Genomic DNA, 24,580 nt, shown 5'->3' with positions numbered 1-24,580 from the left:
CTCAAAAAGGTGACAGTCATCATTAAGGGCTCCCATTGCTCAGGACATGCCCTCTTCACATAGCTGCCATCAAGGAGGTGGTACAGGAGCCTGAGGACACACACTCATTTTAGAAACTGCTTCTTCCCACTCCCATCATATTTCAGAACAATGAACCCATGTACAGTACCTCACAATTTTTGCTCTCTTTTTGCACTACTTAATTTATTTCTTATTATAATTTATAGCCTTTTTTGTATTACAATGCATATTTGCTGCCGCAAAACAACATATTTCATGACATATGCCAGTGTTATTAAACCTGATTCTGATTTTTATAATTAAAAGCAAGAGCAACAGCCTGAGCATTATAATTGAGTCAAAGTTGTTGACTCAATATGTAATCCAGAGCAGACGAGCAATCAGTTTAATGTTACTTGTGACAGCCAACAAGAACTTCCAAATTTAGTGTTTATCTTTAATCTTTGAGCCATCATACTTTCTTACCCAATGACAGATATAACTCTGATATAACAGTTAGATTTTAGATTTGTTTACACTTACCGAAAGATCTAATGTTCAAATTGTAATTAGTACCTATCTTCCATTCCCCCAGTCTATGCAGATCTAATTAATGTTGAGTTAGGCATCAACTCCATTGGATTTTTTAAAATATAAAATCCCTCCATGATTTCTTTTGACATCCTCCACTTCAGGCTGCTGGCCCTGAGAGTTGCTTACATATTTTCAGTACAAGTGATGAGAAATTGAAAGCAAACAAGGCTACACTGACGGTGGCACAACTAACAGAGCTGTTGTCTTACTGAGTTCAATCCTGACCTCCAATGCTATCCACACAAGGATTGCACATTCACCCTATAACTTCGTAGGTATCCTTCAAGTGCTCCGGTTTCCTCATATCTCAAAAGAACTGTAAGTTGCCCCTAGTTAGTAGATGAGTGTTAGAACTTGGGTGAAGTTGGAGAGAATAAAATAGAATTTGTGTAAATGAATGCTTGATGGTGTGAGTTCAGTAGGTTAAAGGTTCTCTTTATGTGCTGATGACTCCATGACTCTGTTAATTCCACATAGGTGTTCATAGTGCAGCATTCTACATAGGTGTTCTCATGAATGTCTTTTCAACAAGTTTTAAAGGACAACGATAGTTTCATATCAAACACATTATAAAAGAATATATAAATGCAAATTGACAGATTAAAGTAACTTAGCACATACATTCATAAAGCCCATTGTATTTAGGTCAACAAAATAAAAACTATTCAGCAGTCCTACTTCTCACTTCCCGTCTGTAGCCTTGCAATTTATAGAACATCAAGTACTCATCCAAACACTTTAAATCAATAAGATTTTCCAAAAGAATTCTTCTAGGTAACAATTAACAGACCACCACCCTCTATTGAGTGAAAAAGGGTAAATTTGTCCAATTTTACAAACAAAACATTTTATGAAGAGTCTACATGAGGAGACTACTGGCAGAACCTGTGCTAGAACATCCAGACCTGCGCCAACAGTGGCAATGTGCAAGGCATGTATGAGGGGATGAAGAAAGCCTTCGGGCCCACTGCTAGCAAGATTGCTCCGCTAAAATTCAATAATGGTGAAGTAATCAAAGACCGTGCCAAGCAGATGGAGAGGTGGGCTGAGCACTACCAGAACCTGTACTCCACTGAGAACATGGTCACTGAGTCAGCCTGTGCCAGTATCCCTGCCCTACCTGTCATGAAAGAGCTGGACCTACCCCCAAAAGAGGAAGAACTCAGCAAGGCCATCGACTCACTTGCTCACAGCAGGGCACCAGGCAAAGACGGCATCCCTGCAGAAGTGATCCAGTGCGGGAAACCAGGGCTCCTAAGCCATCTTCATGAGCTGCTCTGCCAATGCTGGGAGGAGGAATTGGTTCCCCAAGACATGCGAGACGCAAACATCATCACATTGTTCAAGAACAGTCTCTGCAACGACTGTAATAATTACAGAGGCATATTCCTGCTCAACACCATTGGCAAGGAGTTTACCTGAGAGGTTCTGAAGCGACTGCAGACACTGGCAGAACGCATCTACCCTGAGTCCCAGTGTGGCTACAGAGCAGAGAGATCCACCATCGACATGATCTTCTCACTCAGTCAGCTGCAGGAGTACAGAGACAGCCTTTGTACGTTGCCTTTATCGATCTGACCAAGGCTTTCCACCTGGTTAGCAGAAGAGGCCTCTTCACACTCCTGAAGAAGATTGGATGCCCATCAAAGCTGCTGAATCTCATCGCCTCTTTCCATGATGACATGCAGGGGACAGTACAATTCGATGGATCATCCTCAGAGCCCTTCTCCATCCAAAGCAGAGTGAAGCAGGGTTCTGTCCTTGGCCCAACGCTCTACGGGATCTTCTTCTCCCTCGTACTGTTGTACGCTTTCAGGACATCTGATGATGGAGTGTACCTACACACTAAGTCCGACAGCAAGCTCTTCAACCTTGCACGCCTCAGAGCAAAGACCAAAGTGTGTCAGGTCCTGATCCGGGAGATACTCTTCACTGATGGTGCCGCCCTAACTTCACACACACACACAGTCTGGTCTCCAGAGGCTAGTCAGTTGGCACATGCTTGCCAAGAGTTTGGCCTCACCATCAGTCTGAAGAAGACAGAGATCATGGGCCAGGACGTCAGTGAAGCCCCCAGCATCAGCATCAGCATCCACATCCTGCAAGCGGTAAATGAATTCACCTACCTAGGATCGACAGTCTCCAGCAACCTGTCCCTAGATCCAGAGCTCAACAGCCAAATAGGGAAAGCCGCTGCTGCTATGGCCAAGCTGTCAAAGAGAGTGTGGAAAAACAGCAAGCTCACCACAGCCACCAAGATTGCAGTGTACAGAGCCTGTGTACTGAGTACTCTACTCTACGGCAGCAAGAGTTGGACAACCTACGTGCGCCAAGAGCACCACCTCAACAGCTTCCACCTACGGTGCTCGCGTCGGATCCTGGGCATTTCCTGGAAAGATCATGTGCCAAACAAGGACATCCTGGACCAGGCCAGAATGCCAAGCATGTATGTCCTTCTCACACAGCAACGACTGTGCTGGCTTGGCCACATCTGCCGCATGCAGGGTGGCTGCATCCCCAAGGACATCCTATACAGAGAACTCACCGCAGGATCCCAGCCCAAATAGCGCCCACTGCTGCGTTACAGGGACGTTTGTAAACATGACCTGAAATCTGCTGATATCAGGGTGGACACTTGGGAAGAGACAGCTGCAAATCACTGCACCTGGTGACAGGTTGTACGTAAAGGTGTTAACAATGCAGAGGAAAAACAAACTCAACTGTGGTCGGACAGAAGAGAGAGAAGGAACGCTGCGGCAGTGACTACCCAGCCACGGCCATCAGCTTTCGTGTGCAGTAGCTGTGCAAAGGACTGCTGCTCCAGAATCGGCTTATTCAACCACAGCCGATGCTGCTCCACACCCAATTGAGTCCTAAACCAGGTGCATCCATTGTCTACTTAGACAGATGGAGCCATTAATAATTAACATGAGGTAATGGGTACTACAGTGCTTAGGAAACAAAAAAAATACAGATCCAACCTACACACCAATGGCAAATGTATGGGATTATGTGTTTAGTTAAAACAAAATCAATGGTTATTTTACAAAAGCAAGCACAAATAGTGAATCTGCAATTCAACCATTTGTAATTAAAACAGCACAAATGTTGTAACAATCTTCCCAGAATGAGATACCTTAAAATATTCTCAGATGCACCGTTCTTCTATTGAAGAAGTACCACAACTCCAGAAGATTCTAAAGCATGAAGCTAGGATGACCTTGAACTTCAAAGTTCATAATACATTTGCAAAGCTCAATTTACAATATTAATGGGACAGATTGACCTGGATAAGGCTCATGCTTTGTCTTTGTCAGTTTCCAACATTACACCAGTTGAACAGAGCCATTTACAAACAGTAGAAAAACATTTTTTTAAGTTCCAAGTCACTCTCAATTGATATTGGTAGATTATTATGGTGTACGTATTGTTGGCAATAATATTATTTTTGAGAAAACATTTTTGTTGTAAAGCTTTTGTTGAAAATATTTTTGTTGGTAGAACCTGGATTTATTATTACTTTGGGAGCATTTTTGGTATTGATAGTAGATGATCAGCCATGATCTCAAAATGGTGGTGCAGGCTCGAAGGGCCAAATGGTCTACTTCTGCACCTATTGTCTATTGTCTATTAATCCTCTCATGTTTTAAAGACTGGCACAAAATAATTATTTCCTTATCTTAAACAAAATAAACTCTGCAGATGCTGGAAAACCAAAGCAACATACATAAAATGCTAGAGGAATTCAGCAGGTCAGACAACATTTACAGAAATGAATAAACAGTCAACGTTTTGGGCTGAGACCCTTCTTCAGGACAGGAAATGAAGGGTGAAGATGCCAGAATAAAACGGTGTGGGAGAGAGGAAGAGAGGTAGCTGGGAAAGGTAAAGGGCTGGAGATAAAGGAATCGGATAGGAGAGGAGAGTGGACCATAGGATAAAGGGAAGGAGGGACACGGGGGGAGCTAATAGGCAGGTGAGAGAGGTAAAAGGCCAGAGTGGGAAATAGGGGAGGGGGAGGGAAAACATTTTTTACCGGATATTCATGCCATCTGATTGGAGGCTACCCAGACAGAACATAAGGTGTTGCTCCTCCAGCCTGAGGGTGGCCTCATTGTGGCCCTAGAGGAGGTCATGGATGAACATGTTAGAATGGGAATGCGAATCAGAATTGAAATGTTGGGCCACTGGGAAGTTCCGCTTTTGACGGACAGAGCAGAGGTGCTCAACGAGGTAGTTGCCTGGTCTCACCAATGTAGAGGAGGCCGCATGAGGAGCATCGGATACAATAGATCACCACAGCAGGTCTGCAAGGTGAAGTGTTGCCTCACCTGGTACGTCTGCTTGGGGCCATGAATGGGCGTGAAGGAGGAGGTGAATGGGCAAGTGTAGCACTTTGGCTATATTCAGGGATAAGAGCTTGGGAGACAGATTGGTGGGGAGGGACAAATGGACAAGGGAATCGTGGAGGGAGCAATCCCTGTGGAAAGCATTAAGTGAGGAGGAGGAGTAAAGAAGTGTTCAGTGGTAGGATCCCTTTGGAGCTGGCAGAAGTTGAGGAGAATGATATTTACTTATTTTGCTTTTAATACATCTATATTATGCAACTACTTATTTCTCCTTTATTATAATTGCAAAACATTGCTTTAATGTTAGTTCCCCTCATTCCTTTTTGAAATTTTTACCATCCTTTTTGCCTTCTGTACGCATTTAATTCATACCTTAACAGTGTGTGGGTGTCACTGGTAAAGACCACATTTCTTACCCATCTTTAACTGTCTTCAAACAAGTAGTAGCCTTCTTTAATAGTCTGAAGTACCAGTGGTAAAACTACTCCTAAGTGATGGTAAGGAACAGCAATATACATTCAAATCAAGATGATCTGTATAATATGGAATGCAATTTGCTTGTAATGATGTTCATATGCAGCTGCTACTTGTCTTTCCCGATCATAGAGTCTGCATGATACAACGTGGAAACTAGTTCAGCTCATCAAGTCCACACCAACCACCAACAACCCTTTTAGATAAATCCAACAGTAATCCTTTCTCCCACATTCTTATCAACTGCCCTAATATTCTACCATTCACCCACACACAAGGAACAATTTACAAGGGCCAACTACTAACCCACACATCTTTTGAATATGTGAGGAAGCTAGTATACCCAGAGGAAATCCACATGGCTACTTGGTCACATGGGAAATATGCAAACACCACACAGATAGCACCTGGGTCTCTAGCACTGTGAGGCAGTGGCTCTACTAAGTGTACCATTCTAATGTAGAAGAAGCTTTGGAGAATTCCTTGTGGCTGTTACAACATGACTAAGTGTGCACTGGATGTGAAACTGGCTGAGTCTCGAGCTCAGAGCTGCACTCATCCAGATAAATGGAAAGTTCTCCATTATACTGCCAATGTTTGCCAAGTAGGTGATGGAAAGACTTTGAGGAGTTATGAGAGAGGACACTTATTGTAGAATAAACATGGTTGAACCTGGCCTCAATACTTAGGTGATTGGACAAATTAAAGTCATGTTCGTTGTCAACTTCCATTCACAATCCCTTGATAATAATGAGATGTGATTCAGCAATTCGCAATGATTAGAATCTCTTGCTGGAGATGGTCACTGCCAGGAACTTAAGTAACAAGAAGTATTTTATTATGCTATAGCCCAAACCTGAATTCTCCCCAGTATCCTGAACAATATTTATTTTGCAATCAAAATTATTAAAACAGACTAATGTGATTGATTATTACCACAATTCACTCAGGCATGGACCACTTCACTATGGGAAGAGATCTGAATAGTAGTAAAAGCTCTAATTCCTTACTTCCATCCTTACTTCTGGCAAAATTGAAGGAAGGTAATTGACAAAGTAGCTGAAATGGCTCAGACTGAAATGCACTTCATAACCCAACAGAACAACATGCACCATCTTTTGAATTGTCCATCTTAAACCCAGTCATAACATTGACCAGTTCACATCAGAATAATCTCAGTTCCAATGAGGGGAAAACTAAGTTAGTGGAAATAAGAGGGACATGACCAGTTAGAGAAAAACAGTAGGTAAATATAATATAGAAAATGCAGGATTTGAAATTATGCACCACTTTCCAACTGTGTCCTAAATTCCTTAAAAAATTAATATTGTCTCCTTGGCCAAAACTCCAGTATAACACTGAGGAAGTGTTACACTGTCAGAGGTTCAGTCTTTTGCATGAGATGTTAGCTGATGTTCCTCCTACTCTCTTGGGTAGACAAAAAAAAATCTGTGACATCATTTTGAAGAGCAAATTTAATCCTCAATTTGCATTATTAGAACAAATTACAACATTGCTGAGTGTAAGAGTCTTACTTCCTTGATTACAACATGTCATACCTTAACTGGTGTAAAATACATGGATATTCCTGAAAAGCACTGTATAAATTCAAGCTCTTTTTGCAGCTATACTCTTTTTTTCTGGATGCAAATATCTATCATCCAGGCAAATCAAATAAAACATAAACAGACCATTCAGCCCAGCTAGTCCATGTCGGTGGGGTTTCATTGAGCATTGTTTTCCAAAAGTATTTTATATGTACTGTGCAAACATACCTTTACAGTGTTGTATGTATGTTGGGGAGCATGATGTGAACGATAGTGGTGGAGGCAGATACGATAGGGTCTTTTAAGAGACTCCTGGATAGGTACATGGAGCTTAGAAAATAGGGAGCTATGGGCAACCCGAGGTAATTTCTAAAGTAAGTACATGTTCGGCACAGCATTGTGGGCTGAAGGGCCTGTATTGTGCCGTAGATTTTCTATGTTTCTAACAATATCACAGTAAAGAACATAAATTGGCCACTCAAAATCACTAGCTCAAGAAATGATGGAAATTTAAAAGTCATCCAGTTCAAAAGACATGGAGAATTTCTCACTGAACATACCTTTCATCAATGTTCTTGCTTTTCTTCCACCCTAATGAAAAGACACAGTATTAGCAAACCATAAATAAATCAATTTCATTATTGTTATATACAAAGTTATGTTACAGTAAATATGATACTGTTTACATTACGATTGTAAAGACAAAAATAAGAGACTTTGCAAAAGTGTTGGTTTTTAATTTAATGGCATTTCACATGCCAACACAGATGCCTTGTGCAGGAAGGCACAGAGTCGACTGTACTTCCTTAGAAGGTTGGCGTCATTCAATGTCTGTAGTGAGATGCTGAAGATGTTCTATAGGTCAGTTGTGGAGAGCGCCCTCTTCTTTGTGGTGGCGTGTTGGGGAGGAAGCATTAAGAAGAGGGACGCCTCACGTCTTAATAAGCTGGTAAGGAAGGCGGGCTCTGTCGTGGGCACAGTACTGGAGAGTTTAACATCGGTAGCTGATCGAAGGGCGCTGAGTAGGCTACGGTCAATTATGGAAAACTCTGAACATTCTCTACATAGCACCATCCAGAGACAAAGAAGCAGTTTCAGCGACAGGTTACTATCGATGCAATGCTCCTCAGACAGGATGAAGAGGTCAATACTCCCCAATGCCATTAGGCTTTACAATTCAACCGCCAGGACTTAAGAACTTTTTAAAAGCTATTATTAATGCTTTTTGAGATAGTGATTTAGATGCATATCAAATTTTTTTTTTACTGAGTTAAGTATTGTATGTAATTAGTTTTGCTACAACAAGTGTATGGGACATTGGAAAAAAAGTTGAATTTCCCCATGGGGATGAATAAAGTATCTATCTATCTATCTATCTATCTATCTATATTGTGCTTGGATTATTAGCAAAGGAATTCACAATACCTGGTTCTTGCTAAGCCTTTGGTGATCAGAAAACTGTAACTAATCCATGTACAGAATATTCTCAAGCAAACCTTGCATAATTGAGCTGATATTGACAGGTTTCAGGATTATTGCACATCAATCGTGTGGATAGTCAGAGGCTTTTTCCCAGGGCTGAAATGGCTAACACGAGAGGACACAGTTTTAAGGTGCTTGGAAGTAGGTACACAGTAGATGTCAAGGGTAAGTTTTTTTACGCAGAGTGGTGAGTGTGTGGAATGGGCTGCTGGCAACGGTGGTGGAGGCAGATACAATTGGGTCTCTTAAGAGACTCCTAGATAGGTACATGGAACTTAGAAAAATAGAGGGCTATGGGTGGCCCTAGGTAATTTCTAAAGTAAGTACATGTTCGGCACGGCATTGTGGGCTGAAGGGCCTGTATTGTGCCGTAGGTTTTCTATTTCTATTTCTCCCAGGTGCCAGGGTCAGGGATGTCTCTGATCACATGCACAGCATTCTGAAGTGGGAGGGAGATCAGCCAGATGTCGTGGTACACATCGGTACCAATGGCATAGGTAGAAAGAGTCAGGAGGTCCTGAAGAGTGAGTACAGAGAGCTTGGTAGGAAGTTGAAAAACAGGACCTCCAGGGTAGTAATCTCTGGATAGCTGCCTGTGCCACGTGCAAGTGAGGGTAAGAGTAGGATGTTCTAGCAGATGAACACGTGGCTGAGAAACTGTTGTAGGGGGCAGGGTTTCAGATTTCTAAATCATTGGGACCTCTTCTGGGGCAGGTGGGACCTGTACAAGAGAGACGGGTTGCACCTGAACTACAGGGGGGCCAATATACTTGCAGGGAGGTTTGTTAGTGTTATTGGGGAGGGTTTAAACTAAATATGCAGGGGGATGGGAACCAGAGTGCCAGAGTAGATAGTGGAACGGGGGTAAGAATAAATGATGTTAGTAGTTCATGCAAAGTCACAAATAGTAAGGTTGTGAGTAGTGGTAATAATCTTCTGAGGTGTGTATATTTCAATGCAAGGAGTATTGTGGGAAAGGCAGACGAGCTGAGGGCCTGGATTGACACGTGGAATTATGACATCATAGCCATTACTGAAACTTGGCTACAGGAGGGGCAGGACTGGCAGCTCAATGTTCCAGGGTTCCGATGTTTCAGACGTGATAGAGGCAGAGGGATGAAGGGTGGGGTGGTGGCTTTGCTAGTCAGGGAAAATATTACAGCAGTGCTTCGGCAGGACAGATTAGAGGGCTTGTCTACTGAGGCCATATGGGTGGAGCTGAGAAACGGGAAAGGTATGACCACATTAATAGGGTTGTATTATAGACCACCCTATAGTCAGCAAGAATTGGAGGAGCAAATCTGCAGAGAGATAACAGACAACTGCAGGAGACAGAAAGTTGTGATTGTAGAGGATTTTAATTTTCCACACATTGATTGGGACTCCCATACTGTTAAAGATCTAGATGGGTTAGAGTTTGTGAAGTGTGTTCAGGAGTTTTCTAAATCAATATATAGATGTACCAACTAGGGAGGATGCAATATTAGATCTCCTATTAGGAAATGAGTTAGGGCAGGTGATGGAAGTGTGTGTAGGGGAACATTTTGGTTCCAGTGATCATAACGTCATTAGTTTCAACTTGATCATGGATAAAGATAGATCTGGTCCTCGGGTTGAAGTTCTAAACTGGAAAAAAGCCAAATTTGAAGAAATGAGAAAGGATCTAAAAAGCATAGATTGGGACAGGTTGTTCTCTGGCAGGGATGTGATTGGTAAGTGGGAGGCTTTCAAAGGAGAAACTTTGAGAGTGCAGAGTTTGTATGTTCCGGTCTGGGTTAAAGGCAAAATGAAAAAGAATAAGGAACCTTGGTTCTCGATGGATACTGGAACTCTGATAAAGAAGAAGAGAGAGATGTATAACATGATAGGCAACAGAGAGGAAATAAGATGCTTGAGGAGTATAAAAAGAGTTAAAAAAAGCTTAAGATAGAAATCAGGAGGGCTAAAAGAAGACATGAGGTTGCTTTGGCAGTCAGGGTGAAGGATAATCCTAAGAGTTTCTACAGATATGTTAAGAGCAAAAGGATAGTAAGGGATAAAATTGGTCCTCTTGAAGATCAGAGTGGTTGGCTATGTATGGAACCAAAAGAAATGGGAGAGATATTAAATGGGTTTTTTGCATCTGTATTTACTAAGGAAACTAGAATGGAGTTTATGGAAACAAGGCAAACAAGTAGGGAGGTCATGGAACTTATACAGATTAAAGAGGAGGAGGTGCTTGCTGTCTTGAGGCAATTTGCTCTGTAAAGACAACGGGCAAGTGTTTATCCTTTCTCAACCATCTCTCTCTCTCCACAACGTGAAACCCCAGCGGTTCCCAAAAGGGAAAAGCCTGCAAACTTCTGAGTGACTCTTTATATTTCAATTGGACTCAGTATTATCCCCTAGACAACTATAGAGCTTATTTCTGATTGATTATTATTACACCGGTGTTTTAGATTGAGTTTTGACGATGTATATGATCTGAATGTTTTGTATTAACCATACGTTTGTGCCCCTTTTTGAATAAAACGTTTGAAAATAGTAGCATCCGACTCAGCTGATCCCGCTATCTTTGCTGTTAAGTTACCTGGTTATGAAGTTACGTAACAAGTGGGGTTCTCGTCCCGGATTTGAAACCAAAGGGGAGGGTCAGTGAATCGGGCTGTGTCCAAACTTAAATCTGGTTACGCAGGTAGCCAGACAGGAAACCAGCAAAGATGGATGTGGATGAATTTACGAGAAACCCGACGGTAGAGGCGCTAGGGAAGGCTACAAAATCAGACTTGGTAAATCTGGCGCAGGCGTTAGACCTCACAGCGGTGAAGCCAGCAATGAAAAAGCAGGAAGTGCGAAGGGTCATACAACAGTATTACGTTGAGAAGAAGGTGTTTGCAGCTGAGGATTTGGAAAATATCCCCGAAAAGAGATTAGCGAGTGGGACAGATCAGGCAGAGTTGGAGAAAGCAAGGTTGGACCATGAGCTTAAAGTAAAGCAGCTAGAAGCAGCTGAAAAGGCTGAGGAGAGAGCTGCCAAGGAAAAGGCTGCGGAACGAGCTGAAAAGGCTGAGGAAAGAGAGCATGTGTTCAAACTAAAGGAATTAGAGATGAAACGGGGTCATGAGCTCCAGCTAAAGCAGCTAGAAGTAGAAGCAGAAGAGAAAGAGAAACAAAGGAGTCATGAATTGGAGCTGGACAGGCGAAGGCAAGAGCGAAGAGCTCAAGGGGAAGAGAGAGAGGAGGGGTTTGATGTTAGTCGGGCGTTGAGGTTGGTCCCCCCCTTTGAGAAGACGGATGTTGTTAGTTATTTCTTGCTTTTTGAGAAGGTGGCAGCGAATCAGAAGTGGCCCAGAGAGCAGTGGGTGGCGTTGTTACAAAGTGTGTTACGAGGGAAAGCACAGCGGGTATATGCCGCGCTGCCCCCGGAAAGGGAAGGGAGTTATGACCAAGTAAAGGAGGCCATTCTCCGAGGTTACGAGTTAGTACCTGAGGCGTATAGACAAAGGTTCCGAAATTTAAGGAAAGGGTGGAATCAAACATATACAGAGCTAGCCCATGAGAAGGGTGTGCTCTTGGACCGTTGGTGCACCACTGAAAAGGTGGTCGAGAACTATGGGCGTATCAGGGAGTTATTTTTGATTGAGGAATTTAAAGGTTGCGTTCCGGAAGAGATCCAAATGTATTTAAATGAGAGGACGAATCAGTCCATCTCAGAGATGGCTAGGTTCGCAGATGAATATGCCCTAACCCACAAAACAAAGTTTTCCTCGCCAAAAAGTTACCCGAGAGACCGTCGGAATGGTAGGGAAAGTCCGCCGGCTAAGGGAGAAACTCCGCCGGGAGCTAGCAAAAAAAGTGAGGATAACAGACAGGAAACCTGGAGATTTCCTGGTTTAACCTGTTTTAATTGTGGAAAGGTGGGACATATTGCATCAAAATGCCCTGCTCCGAGGAAAGAGTCAGAAAGAGGGAAAGCAGCTATTCCAATAGGCTGTGTTACGTCGATCCGAAAATCGACAAGCAGGCCCCAGGTAGATGGAATACAGGAGGGGCGGGAGACATTTAGGTCCGAAGGAACCGTGTCTTTGAGGGAAGGGGACCCCCCCCAATCCCCATACGAATTTGGAGAGACACGGGGGGGCGGAACTATCATTAATTAGCCGTAACGTGTTACAATTTGGACCTCGGACGGGAGAGGTAGCCCTGAGAGGCATAGGAAACCGGACCGAGGTAGTGCCTTTGCATAGGGTCCGTCTAGATTGTGAGTTGGTGTCGGGCCCAGTGGAACTGGGGGTCCTGCCGGAGTTGCCGGGGGAAGGAGTGGGCGTCCTTCTGGGTAACGACCTAGCGGGTGGGAAGATGGGTGCCGCCGTGAAGCTGACCACCCAGCTCGTGAGAGTTGAAGACCCTCCCTCAGATAAAAAAATCTATCCCGCATGTGCGGTCACTCGCAGCATGTCGAAAAGGGCAGCTGAGACCGAGAGCGGGTGGAATCTGGCCAGTTTTGATTTGGCCGAAACGTTTTTACCGACTCTGTACCAGCGAGAATCCGAGGAAGGTAAACCGGAGAGTAGGGAGGAAAGAGAGAGTAATCAGGAAGAGGTAGAGCTGTCCTTAGCCAGAAGAGAGTTTGTACGGCAACAGAAAGGTGACGAGGAGCTGGTAGCCTTGAGAGAGACGGTTCTCTCTGAGACTGAACTGGAGGCAGAGCCAGAGGGTTATTATCTCCAGGAGGGGGTGTTGATGAGGAAGTGGAGACCCCCTGCGGTGCAGGCCGATGAGGACTGGGCGGTGCTACATCAGATAGTAGTCCTGACAGTATATCGGGACGAAATTCTTGACTTAGCCCATAAGGGACCTTTAGGCGGGCATTTAGGAATAAAGAAGACAGTGGAGCGGGTTCAGCGAGAGTTCTATTGGCCAAACCTGAGAAAAGATATTACTGAGTATTGTAAAAGATGTCATACATGCCAGGTGGTGGGTAAGCCGAATCAAGTTATCCCTAAGGCCCCCCTCCGACCTATCCCCGCATGTGAGGAGCCTTTCTCCCGAGTCATTGTGGATTTTGTGGGACCCTTACCTAAAACTGCGAGTGGGCGGCAGTATATCATGACCCTGATGTGTGCCGCTACACGATTTCCCGAGGCCGTGCCTCTGGGTAGTATTAGGACCTCTGCGGTGGAGAAGGCCCTTATCAAATTCTATACCACCGTGGGGCTGCCCAAGGAGATACAATCAGACCAGGGAAGTACATTCACGTCGAGCACATTTCGGCAGATGATGACCCAGCTAGGGGTGAAGCAGATTCTGGCCTCTGCGTATCGCCCGGAGTCACAGGGAGCGTTGGAAAGGTTCCACACTACCCTAAAGACCATGCTTAAAGCTTATTGTCAGGAGAACGTTCGAGACTGGGATGAGGCTTTACCCCTTTTGTTATTTGCCGTACGAGATACAGTCCAGTGCTCCCTGGGGTTCAGTCCATTCGAGCTGGTTTTCGGTCACAGGCCCAGGGGACCCCTAACCCTACTGAAAGAAAAGTGGTCTAGCCCGACCGCCCAAGTCAGTGTGATCGACTATGTGCTGAAATTCCGGGAAAGGCTGCGTAAAGTATGCGCCTTGGCAAAAGAAAACCTTAAAGCTTCCCAGGAAAAAATGGGTCAGTGGTATAACCGGAGAGCGAGAGAACGAGAGTTTCACGTGGGCGACCGGGTCTTGGTCCTATTCCCGGCAGCTACCCACCCCCTGGGGGCGAGGTTTCAAGGACCATATACAGTGCGTAAGAAAATAGACTCGCTGAATTACGTGATCGAAACCCCCGACCAGCGAAAGCCAACCCAGTTAGTTCACGTGAACATGATAAAAGGGTATCACGAACCCACCCCCGCGGTTGTTGGCGCGGCCATGAAAGCCGATGAGGTAGAGGGGGATGGTAAGGAGGGACCAAAACGGTTTGACAAGATAGGTATAGTCCCCACCAGATTAGAGAACTCTATCGTATTGGCGAACCTTGCGGATAAAGTTGGCCACTTAAAGCCTGAACAGCGGGAGCAGGTAATACAGTTCGTTAACCGGCACGCAGACTTATGTCCAGATGTTCCCCGAAGGTGTAGTGGGACGCAACATGATATGATAGTTACCTCAACCCAACCTATTAAACAAGCCCCTTATCGGATGAATTCTGAAAAGAGCCAGCTAGTAGAGAAGGAGATTGAACATATGCTAGCTGCTGGGATAATCCGTGAATCCTCTTCCGCGTGGGCTTCTCCTTGCGTGGTTGTCCCAAAGCCGGACGGGACCATAAGATTCTGTACCGATTACCGGAAGGTCAACGCGGTTATCCAGACCGATGCTTACCCTCTTCCCCGGGTGGATGATTGCATTGATCAACTGGGGAAGGCAAGGTACATCACAAAAATTGACTTGTTAAAGGGGTACTGGTGCGTTCCGTTAATGGACAGGGCTCGAGAGATTTCAGCCTTTGTCACCCCGTCCGGGTTGTACGAGTACAACGTTATGCCGTTTGGGATGAAAAATGTCCCAGGGACATTTCAGCGGATGATAGACACTGTGATAAAGGGGTTAACCCACACCAAGGCTTATCTTGACGATGTGGTAGTTTGGAATGACACCTGGGAGGAGCATCTGGGGGCTGTAGAAAGTTTGTTTACCCGAATGTCGGCAGCCCACCTTACAGTAAACCTCGCCAAGAGTGAGTTTGGTCATGCCACGATCACCTATCTGAGGTATGTGGTGGGAGACGGGCAGTTGGCCCCTGTGCAGGCGAAGGTCCGGGCTATTTCCGAGGTCCCTGTACCCTACAATAAAAGGGCCCTGAGGAGTTTTCTGGGCATGGTGGGATACTATTGGAAATTCTGTAAAAATTTCGCGGACTTACAAAATTACTGCAGAAGGAGGAAAAATTTGAGTGGGGTCATTCTTGTCAGAATGCCTTTGAAAAGTTAAAAGCCATATTGTGCCATGACCCTGTGTTAAAAGCGCCCGATCTGTTAACCCCCTTCTCCTTGGCCACGGACGCCAGCGATGAGGCGGCAGGAGCAGTCCTATTGCAGCAAGAGGGGGATGGAGTGGAGCACCCGGTAGCATATTTCTCTCGGAAGTTCAATAGACACCAGAGGAATTACTCTACCGTGGAAAAGGAATTGTTAGCGCTTGTGTTGGCGATACAACATTTCGAAGTGTACATTTGTCCGGCGCAAAGACCCCTAGTGGTCTATACCGATCACAACCCGCTGGTATTCTTGGACAATATGAAAAATAAAAACAGGAGGTTATTAAGCTGGAGTCTGATGCTGCAGGAATTCGATATTAAGATCCAGCACATAAAGGGGAGTGATAATGTGCTAGCGGATTGTTTATCCAGGTGCTGAATTAAATGTAAGATGTATGGCTCTGTAGTTCAAACGAAAAGCTTGCGTGTTGTATTAGATAAAAAAAACCCTATAAGACTCCTTGAGCTGAAGTTTGATGCTACCAGACTTTAGTATGGTACGTGATGTTAAGATATTGAAAAAAAAAGGGGCACTGTACTTGTTACCTGTTTAGATAATGACTTGAATGTATTACGGTAGTACTCTGTGAAGAGAAAGGCTTGTGTAGTATGTAGCTTCACAAAAAAAAAATCCTGTACCAACCTGTTTTTAACCGCTGGTAAAAAACCTGCTATGGGGGGAGGTGATATAACCTCGGCCCCCTCCTTTGTGAGAATCGCAAGAGCCCTAGTCAAGGGGGGGTCAACTAACCCAAGAGAGAGAGAGACGTGCTGAATAGACACAGGAAATGGGAGAGAGAGAGAGAGACATGCGGGAGACCACGTTCTTCCGAGAAGCAGAATAAAGGCGACAGTGACTATTGTCTCATGGAGACCACCTGAAAAGCCCTCGGGCAAAGTGGGCTGGTTGAGAGAAAGATCGCATCACCTGCAACCTGATTGACACCTGCGATCCCGTGAAGAAGTGTAAAGGAGGGTCTGAGGGGGGTACAACCCTCAGACGCACCAAGGAGACACCAAGGAAGCACGATACCGATTCCCGTTGGGAGCAGGAAGCCATTTTGAAGGAAGCCACGTGTGTTAGATTCCAAATTTTGAATCTGTGGCTAGAACCAACGGAAGACTGCTTTTAACTAACAACGGGGAAGCCTGCTCCCCTGATTCCAAGGATTTGCTCTGTAAAGACAACGGGCAAGTGTTTATCCTTTCTCAACCATCTCTCTCTCTCCACAACGTGAAACCCCAGCGGTTCCCAAAAGGGAAAAGCCTGCAAACTTCTGAGTGACTCTTTATATTTCAAATGGGCTCAGTATTAACCCCTAGACAACTATAGAGCTTATTTCTGATTGATTATTATTACACCGGTGTTTTAGATTGAGTTTTGACGATGTATATGATCTGAATGTTTTGTATTAACCATACGTTTGTGCCCCTTTTTGAATAAAACGTTTGAAAATAGTAGCATCCGACTCAGCTGATCCCACTATCTTTGCTGGTAAGTTACCTGGTTATGAGGTTACGTAACACTAAGGAAACTAGAATGGAGTTTATGGAAACAAGGCAAACAAGTAGGGAGGTCATGGAACTTATACAGATTAAAGAGGAGGAGGTGCTTGCTGTCTTGAGGCAAATCAGAGCAGATAAATCCCCAGACCTGACAGGGTATTCCCTCAGACCTTGAAGGAGACTGGTGTTGAAATTGCAGGGGCCCCGGCAGAAATATTTAAAATGTCGATATCCATGGGTCAGGTGCCGGAGGATTGGAGGATAGCTCATGTAGCCATTGTTTAAAAAAGGCTCAAAAAGTAAGCCGGGAAATTATAGGCCAGTAAGTCTGACATCGGTAGTAGGTAAATTATTGGAAGGAATACTAAGAGATAGGATCTGCAAGTATTTGGATAGACAGGGACTTATTAGAAAAAGTCAGCATGGCTTTGTGCTTGGTAGGTAATGTTTAACCAATCTATTAGAGTTTTTCGAGGAAGTTACCAGGAAAGTGGATGAAGGGAAAGCAGTGGATGTTGTATACATGGACTTCAGTAAGGCCTTTGACAAGGTCCCACATGGGAGGTTAGTTAGGAAGATTCAGTCGCTAGGTATACATGGAGAGGTAGTAAATTGGATTAGACACTGGCTCAATAGAAGAAGCCAGAGAGTGGTAGTGGAGGATTGCCACACTGAGTGGAAGCCTGTGACTAGTGGTGTGCCACAGGGATCAGTGCTGGGTCCATTGTTATTTGTCATCTATACCAATGATCTGGATGATAATGTGGCAAATTGGATCCGCAAATTTACTGATGATACAAAGATTGGAGGTGTAGTGGACAGTGAGGAAGGTTTTCAAAGCTTGCAGAGGGATTTGGACCAGTTGGAGGAATGGGCTGAAAAATGGCAAATGGAGTTTAATGCGGACAAGTGTGAGGTATTGCACTTCGGAAGGTCAAACCAAGGTAGAACATACAAGGTAAATGGTAGGACACTGAGGAGTACAGTAGAACAGAGGGATCTGGGAGTACAGGTGCATAATTCTCTAAAAGTGGCTTCACAAGTAGATAGGGTTATAAAGAAAGCTTTTGGTACATTGGCCTTTATAAATCAAAGTATTGAGTATAAGAGTTGGAATGTAAAGGTGAGGTTGTATAAAACATTGGTGAGACCAAATTTGGAGTATTGTGTGCAGTTTTGGTCACCTAATTACAGGAAGGATATTAATAAGGTTGAAAGAGTGCAAAGAAGGTTTACAAGGATGTTGCCGGGACTTGAGAAACCGAGTTACAGAGAAAGGTTGAAAAGGTTAGGACTTTATTCCCTGGGGTGTAGGAGAATGAGGGGTGATTTGATAGAGATGTATAAAATTATGATGGGTATAGATAGAGTGAATGCAAGCAGGCTTTTTCCACTGAGGCCAGGGGAGGAAAAAACCAGAGGTCTTAGGTTAGGGGTGAAGGGGGAAAGGTTTAAAGGAAACATTGGGGGGGCTTCTTCAAGCAGAGAGTGGTGAGAATATGAAATGAGCTGCCAGATGAAGTGGTGAATGTGGGCTCACTTTTGACATTTAAGAAAAACTTGGACAGGTATATGGATTTGGAGGGATATGGCCCAGCTGCAGGTCAGTGGGACTAGGCAGAAAAATGGTTTGGCACAGCCAAGAATGGCCAAAAGGCCTGTTTCTGTGCTGTAATGTTCTATGGTTCTATTCTATGTTCTAATCATACACCTTCAAACATTTTATTTTCCATTTAATGGCAATGAATGTACATCAAAAATCTACCTGGGTTTCAAGAAAGTAATTACCTCAAAAATAGAAATGCTTATTAATCAGAATTGAAATGCACTTGTTTAAAGTTAACAAAAGAGCATGAGCATTGTGCTGAGCTACAGGTAAATATTTTGATTGACCTGGAAATCTGATGGTACATAATCAAAAACAATTAAAAAATGACAGCAATGTTGAAGCAGATGAAAAGGATAAATGCTGCTTTATAAAACAATCAGTAACAGACTGCATTAGTTAGGTATTATTTACAGGTATACAAAATTAAAATGCAAATACATAACTTCAGAAGTAAATCAGATATAAAGTGACACTAACAAGGCAGGTGAGTACTAATTGCCAAAGATTTAGTTTCATTTTGTTTCCTGTTAATGCTGACTTGCAATACTCCCTGCAACTAGAAAAAAACAGCACAGGAATCCACTTAGGACGCACCAGACTTGGTCGTAATAATTTATACTTTCTACATTACACAGTATAGGAAAACTTGTGTAAGATACCTTCATTTCAATAAATCCCATCTCTCCAAACTTTTCTAAAACAAAGGTAGGGTGTTTAAGCAAAGGGTATAAACAAAAACAGACAGTATTTTTCACACTACAATAACACCAATAACAACAAAACAAAACTGGCCCCAATTTTCTATTGAAAACCAGATAGCTTAACCTGCTTTCAGAGTTTGAGGATGTTCAGAATTCCTTCCAGCAATGCATGAAAACATAAGTCCCAAAGTTTAGTAATCCAATCACAAACAAGAGAAAATCTGCAGATGCTGGAAATCCAAGCAACATACACAAAATGCTGGAGAAACTCAGCAGGCTAGGCAGCAACTATGGAAATAAGTACAGTCAACATTTCAGGCCAAGACATCGACTATACTTTTTTCCATAGATTAGGTCATAAAGAAAGCATATGGCATGCTTGCCTTCATTGGTAGGGGTGTTGAGTCTAATAATAGGGAAGTAATACAGCAGCTATACAACATTTTAGTCAGACTGCACTTAGAGTATCGCATACAGGTCTGGTCACCCATTATAGGAAGGATGTGGATACCCTGGAGTGGATGGTTTACCAGGATATAAGGTATATTTACCAGGATTATTAGGTATAAGCTATAAGGAAAGGTTAGACAAACTGTGATTTTTCTCTCTAGTACAGAGGGCACAAATGTCAAACACCAGAAGCCATGCATTTAAAGGTAGAGGGGGGATGTTTAAAGGTGACGTGAGGAGCAAGTTTTTGTTTCAGCAGAGAGCAGTAGGTGCCCGGAATAGTAATACCAGAAGCAGGTAGCTTGGTGGAGTTTAAGAGGCTTTTAGATAAACACATGAATATGAGGGGAACAGAGGGACATCGAGGGAACTGAGGGATGTGAATTATACATGGGAGGACAATTAGTATAAACTGACATCAAGATCAGCACAACATCATGTGTTAATGGCCTGTCCAGTGCTATGTTTTATAAATAAGATGATTTGCACTTTATGATTTGAGTTCATATAGAAGTATTTGACTGTTTTTGAATCCCACTTCTCCCCACCACCATCCCCACACACAGGTTTTACATTGTTGCTTTTTAGTGGGGTTTTTTGGATAATTTAGAAATGAACAAAGTATCAAAGGTATTTGAAAAAGGATCTGGTGTTTTCCCGGCATATATGATGAATAAATTTTTCCTGGGCTTCCAGCCAGGTACATGTATTGATTTTAACCAATGTTTCCATGACAAACTCTGCCATCTTCATCAGGGATGAAGCCTGGGCATGCCTATTCCTGTGGTACTTATAGCCGGTTGTCTGTCCCTCCTGATTAGCTAATCCTCTTTCACTCAGGTTTCCGCTGTCCCACTTTGTTTACAATCGAATACCAGTTCTTACTTAGAGCGAAATCTTAGTCTTTGTTAAAATTCTTTTCCTCTAGTTTTATTTCAATGGCTTCCTTCACCAGGTAGTCCCAAAAGCCATTGGTGTGGCATGGTAGTTTTGTGCCGTCAAAGTCAATCCTATGGCCTTTGCGAATACAATGTTCTGCTACTGTCGATTTCTCCGGGTAACCCAAACAGATACACCACCTGTGCTCCTTGATCCAGGTTTCTACCTTGCATCCCGTCTGGCCGATATACGCTGCTCTGCATTCACAGGGAATCCTGTAAACGCCAGCCATCCTGAATCCTAGGACAATTTCGCATGACATTCCTACAGAATAGCTACAAGGTGAAGGAAATCAATCAGGCCCTTAAAAGGGCAGACGGAAAAACAAGAAAACTTAACCACGAGGAGGAACCCATCACTACTGCCCATCTTCCCTATATTTCAATGGTTCCTGGAAGGATCACCAGGTACGAAAGAAATATCAGATTAATACCATCCACAAACCCGTAAGGAAGCTCAAATCACAGCTTATGTGGGTCAAAGATGACCTGGGACTCAGGACAGCTAGCATTTACAGGATTCCCTGTGAATGTGGAGGAGTGTATATCGGCCAGACAGAACGCACGGTGGAAACCCACATCAAGAAGCACAGAAGGTGTATCCATTTGGGTAGTCGGCAATAGCAGAACACTGCATTCACAAAGGGCACAGGATTGAATTCAATAGCACAAAACTACTGTGCTGTGCCAATGGCTTTTGGGACCACCCGGTAAAGGAAACCATTTAAATAAAACTAGAGGAAAAGAATTTCAACAAAGACAAAGATCTCCCTCTAAGTAAGAACTGGAATTCAATTGTAAACAAGGTGGGGCAGGGGAAACCTGATTGGATGAGGACTAACCAAGAAGTGTTTATTTATCAAAGACGATCATTATATGTCCAATTATTTAGCCTTGGGACATGTCTGCACTGACATGGCTTTTCATAACTTTTCAGTCTGAAGCCTTGTCAAACAGGTTAGATCTGCCTTCCTTGAGAAAAGAGAGGCCACTGGATCTGATCAAGGTAAGGATGACTTTAGTGGAAAGTAACCAGTGATTCTGGGCAGCAAGCCATTTGCTGCAGGCTTTGAACCATTTTTGTTGACATAAAATGTCATAGTGTCAAAATGAATAACAGCTGAATCTGGCATACTGTCCTTCACAAATGCGGTGGTTCCCTTTTGAGCTCTAATTTACTCACCTTTTTGAATAGTCTGTTACTCAAGTCATAACTACTACGCCAGAGGTTGTCATTTGATTCATCTGGTCTGTGCCAGCTTCCAAAAGAACAATCTCATCAGTCTCATTACTCTTCTCATCTCTTTGTAGTCCTGGAAACTATTCTTTCTCAGATACCCATCAACTCCCTTTGCATTTGTCTTGACACTTACCTATTGAGAAGGGCAATGTACAGTAACCAATAATCTACCAGTGCACTTTTGGGAGGTAGGACAACACTGAAACAACCCATACCTTCACAGGGAAAGCCTGCAAACTCCACACAGGCATTACCTAATGTCAGGGTTAAACACTGATCCCCAGATCAGAAGTAAAATTTCCAAAAATATAGCTTTAACCCTTTAAAATTAATATTTCAGTATTAAAAATATTTTCTTGGATACAAAGTCTAAAATATAATCAGACTAGGTCAAAAAAGGCAAATTAGTTCTTCCTAGAATTCCAATCCATGGGACAATACAGACTGAAACTTAAATTGCAAGTACAGAAATATACACAACACAAGTGATTCTTGCACCAACACTAGAAATAAAATGATTACAGTTCAACGTGTCTACCAATTGTCCCTCTATCTGAGCATATTACCCATACTGTGCAGTGCAATTTCCACCCATTTTACATGAAGGTGTGTTCTGATGAGAGCTCCAGAAAATGTGAATGTAATCTCACATTGGATGCAGGAAACTCCAAAAAACATTTAACCAAACCACACAAAATGTTTGAGGAACTCAGCTGGTCAGGCAGCATCTAGGGAAAAAAATGTGCGTCTGGTTTCAACTTGGCATTGGAGGAGGCTGTAGACAGATATATCAGTGTGGGAATGGGAAGTATAATTAAAATGGCTTGCCTTATTCCAGTCTAAGGTCTTCTCCTATCAAATTAATTCTTTGTCAGCCTGTCCTTTCCCCAACTCATCAACTCTCACCTTCTCACATTATTCCCTTTTCCCTTATCCCTCCCGCCTGGATTCACCAATCACTTACCAGTTCCTGTTCTTCTCTTTCCCCTACTATTTTATTCTTGCTTCTGTCCCCTTCCTTTCCAGCCCTGATGAGGCTCTTGGCCTGAATCATTGGCTGTTCATTTTCTTCTATAGATGCTGCCTAAACTAGAGTTCCTCCAGCATTTTGTTTGTGTTAATCCAGCACCTGCAGTCTCTCGTGTTTTAATATTTAAACAAAGTTCTTATGATTACAAAAACTCCGAGAACAATAGGTATTTTATCAAGTTACGTTACACAGAATATATTGATAAATTATCACAGAGCTTAAATACTAAATTTGTGTTTGGTGTTGGCTTTTAAAATCAGGCCCGTGAGTTACTGTATTGTTATTGAAAGACTCCCTCTATTCCCGACACCAGGTATTGCAACTCAAGGCCGCTGTTACTGACACTTGTTATATCGACATCCTTCCTTACCTTTCATGAGATACAAAATCAGAGTCTTTATGTTTTCCGTAACAACCAGCAAAAGGAAGCCCAAAGAAAAAAGGGAATATAGCCTCCATGGTGTTAAAGCAAGAAACCTGGGGAAAACAAAGATATTAAAAACTCGACCATCAGCTATGTTTATTTGTATTTAAGAGAACATTGCTCAAAAGAGCTTTCGTTTTTCAATTGTATTACATCTCGAGTATATGCATCTAAGGTCACTATAATGAACAGCACTTCCATTAGAAATAGAAAAAAAAATTGCACAGAATCATTCATAAATGGCTCCCAACCAACATCGGATTATTGACGTTCAGGCAACTCATGGCAGCTTCTCTTTGATGTTCCGAATAACTGAATCAGCAATCTGAACCACGATGCATTATCTAAAGCGAACCATTGTCACTGGAATACATTTAGCCAGAGGGAGGAGGATATTTAAAATCAGTCACATTGCATTCAACCCCACTGCAACAAGAACAGGCTGACAAAGCCCCAGGAAATCGGACAATCTAAACGGAGCGCCCAAAAGTGACAGGGGTTACCCAGGGCCAATCATCGGGTCATTACCCATCAGTAATTCCCGTTATCCGTGGACCCAGCCCGGCCTTACCAGAACAGAGCGTTGCAGCCCAGGAACACCACTGCGCTGTAGCCCGGCCGCCGCCAGCTTAGGGCTGTCTCCAAGCCGCTGAAGATCAGACCCCACAGTGAAACCGGCTCCGGCCAGCCCGACTCTGACAACCCCTCCCTACCGCCCTGAGGCAGGCTACTGAAGGCCACGGCAGACGTTTCCTCAGCGCCCCGCATCGCCGCACTCGCCATCTTCTGTTTTGCTGCTGTGTTTACTCGCGCCGCCGCCCGCGCCCTGACGTCATCCCACTGTCCTGCTGTTTGTGACGGGGAGGCGTCATTGTCAGGAGGGCGGCGGCACCTCGGCTGCCCATTGGCCGAGGGCGGGGTGTGGTCTGCATGACGCCAGAGGGCTGGTTTGAGACGCATGACGTCACGCTCAGAGAGCAGGGTGAATTGACTTTTGGGTCTGATGGTGATTTACTTCGAGGGAAGATCGGTGACGAAGCAATAGTAAACTGATGTCAGTGGACTGAGTGAGGCAAGCCATAGTGAGCCGTTGTCAGTGGAAGGATTGGGACCAGAGTGGGAAGAGGAGAATTAGTGTCAGTGGAAGAAGTGGGTTAAGTATAATGAAGAGGGGAGCAATGGTCAACTGATCCACACACACAAACTGCTGGAGAAACTCAGTAAGTCAGGCAGCATCTATGAAAGGAA

General features: G+C 43.7%; 1 protein-coding gene across 1 annotated transcript in view; it reads right to left on the bottom strand.

The window, feature by feature from the left end:
* The window catches only part of retreg1 (reticulophagy regulator 1), a 115,774-nt gene extending 91,560 nt beyond the window's left edge, over positions 1 to 24,214 (bottom strand). Inside the window, exons 1-3 of the mRNA XM_073023869.1 lie at positions 23,904 to 24,214; positions 23,279 to 23,385; positions 7,525 to 7,555 (exon numbers count right to left, since the gene is read on the bottom strand). Coding sequence (XP_072879970.1) covers positions 7,525 to 7,555; positions 23,279 to 23,385; positions 23,904 to 24,115 — 350 coding nt within the window. The 5' untranslated portion in view covers positions 24,116 to 24,214. The remainder of the gene's footprint in view (positions 1 to 7,524; positions 7,556 to 23,278; positions 23,386 to 23,903) is intronic.
* Between the last annotated feature and the right edge of the window lie 366 nt (positions 24,215 to 24,580).

The sequence above is a fragment of the Hemitrygon akajei genome, chromosome 20 (assembly GCF_048418815.1).
Source record: "Hemitrygon akajei chromosome 20, sHemAka1.3, whole genome shotgun sequence".
In the NCBI taxonomy this organism is placed as follows: domain Eukaryota; kingdom Metazoa; phylum Chordata; class Chondrichthyes; order Myliobatiformes; family Dasyatidae; genus Hemitrygon; species Hemitrygon akajei.
This window is presented reverse-complemented; position numbering and strand designations above follow the sequence as displayed.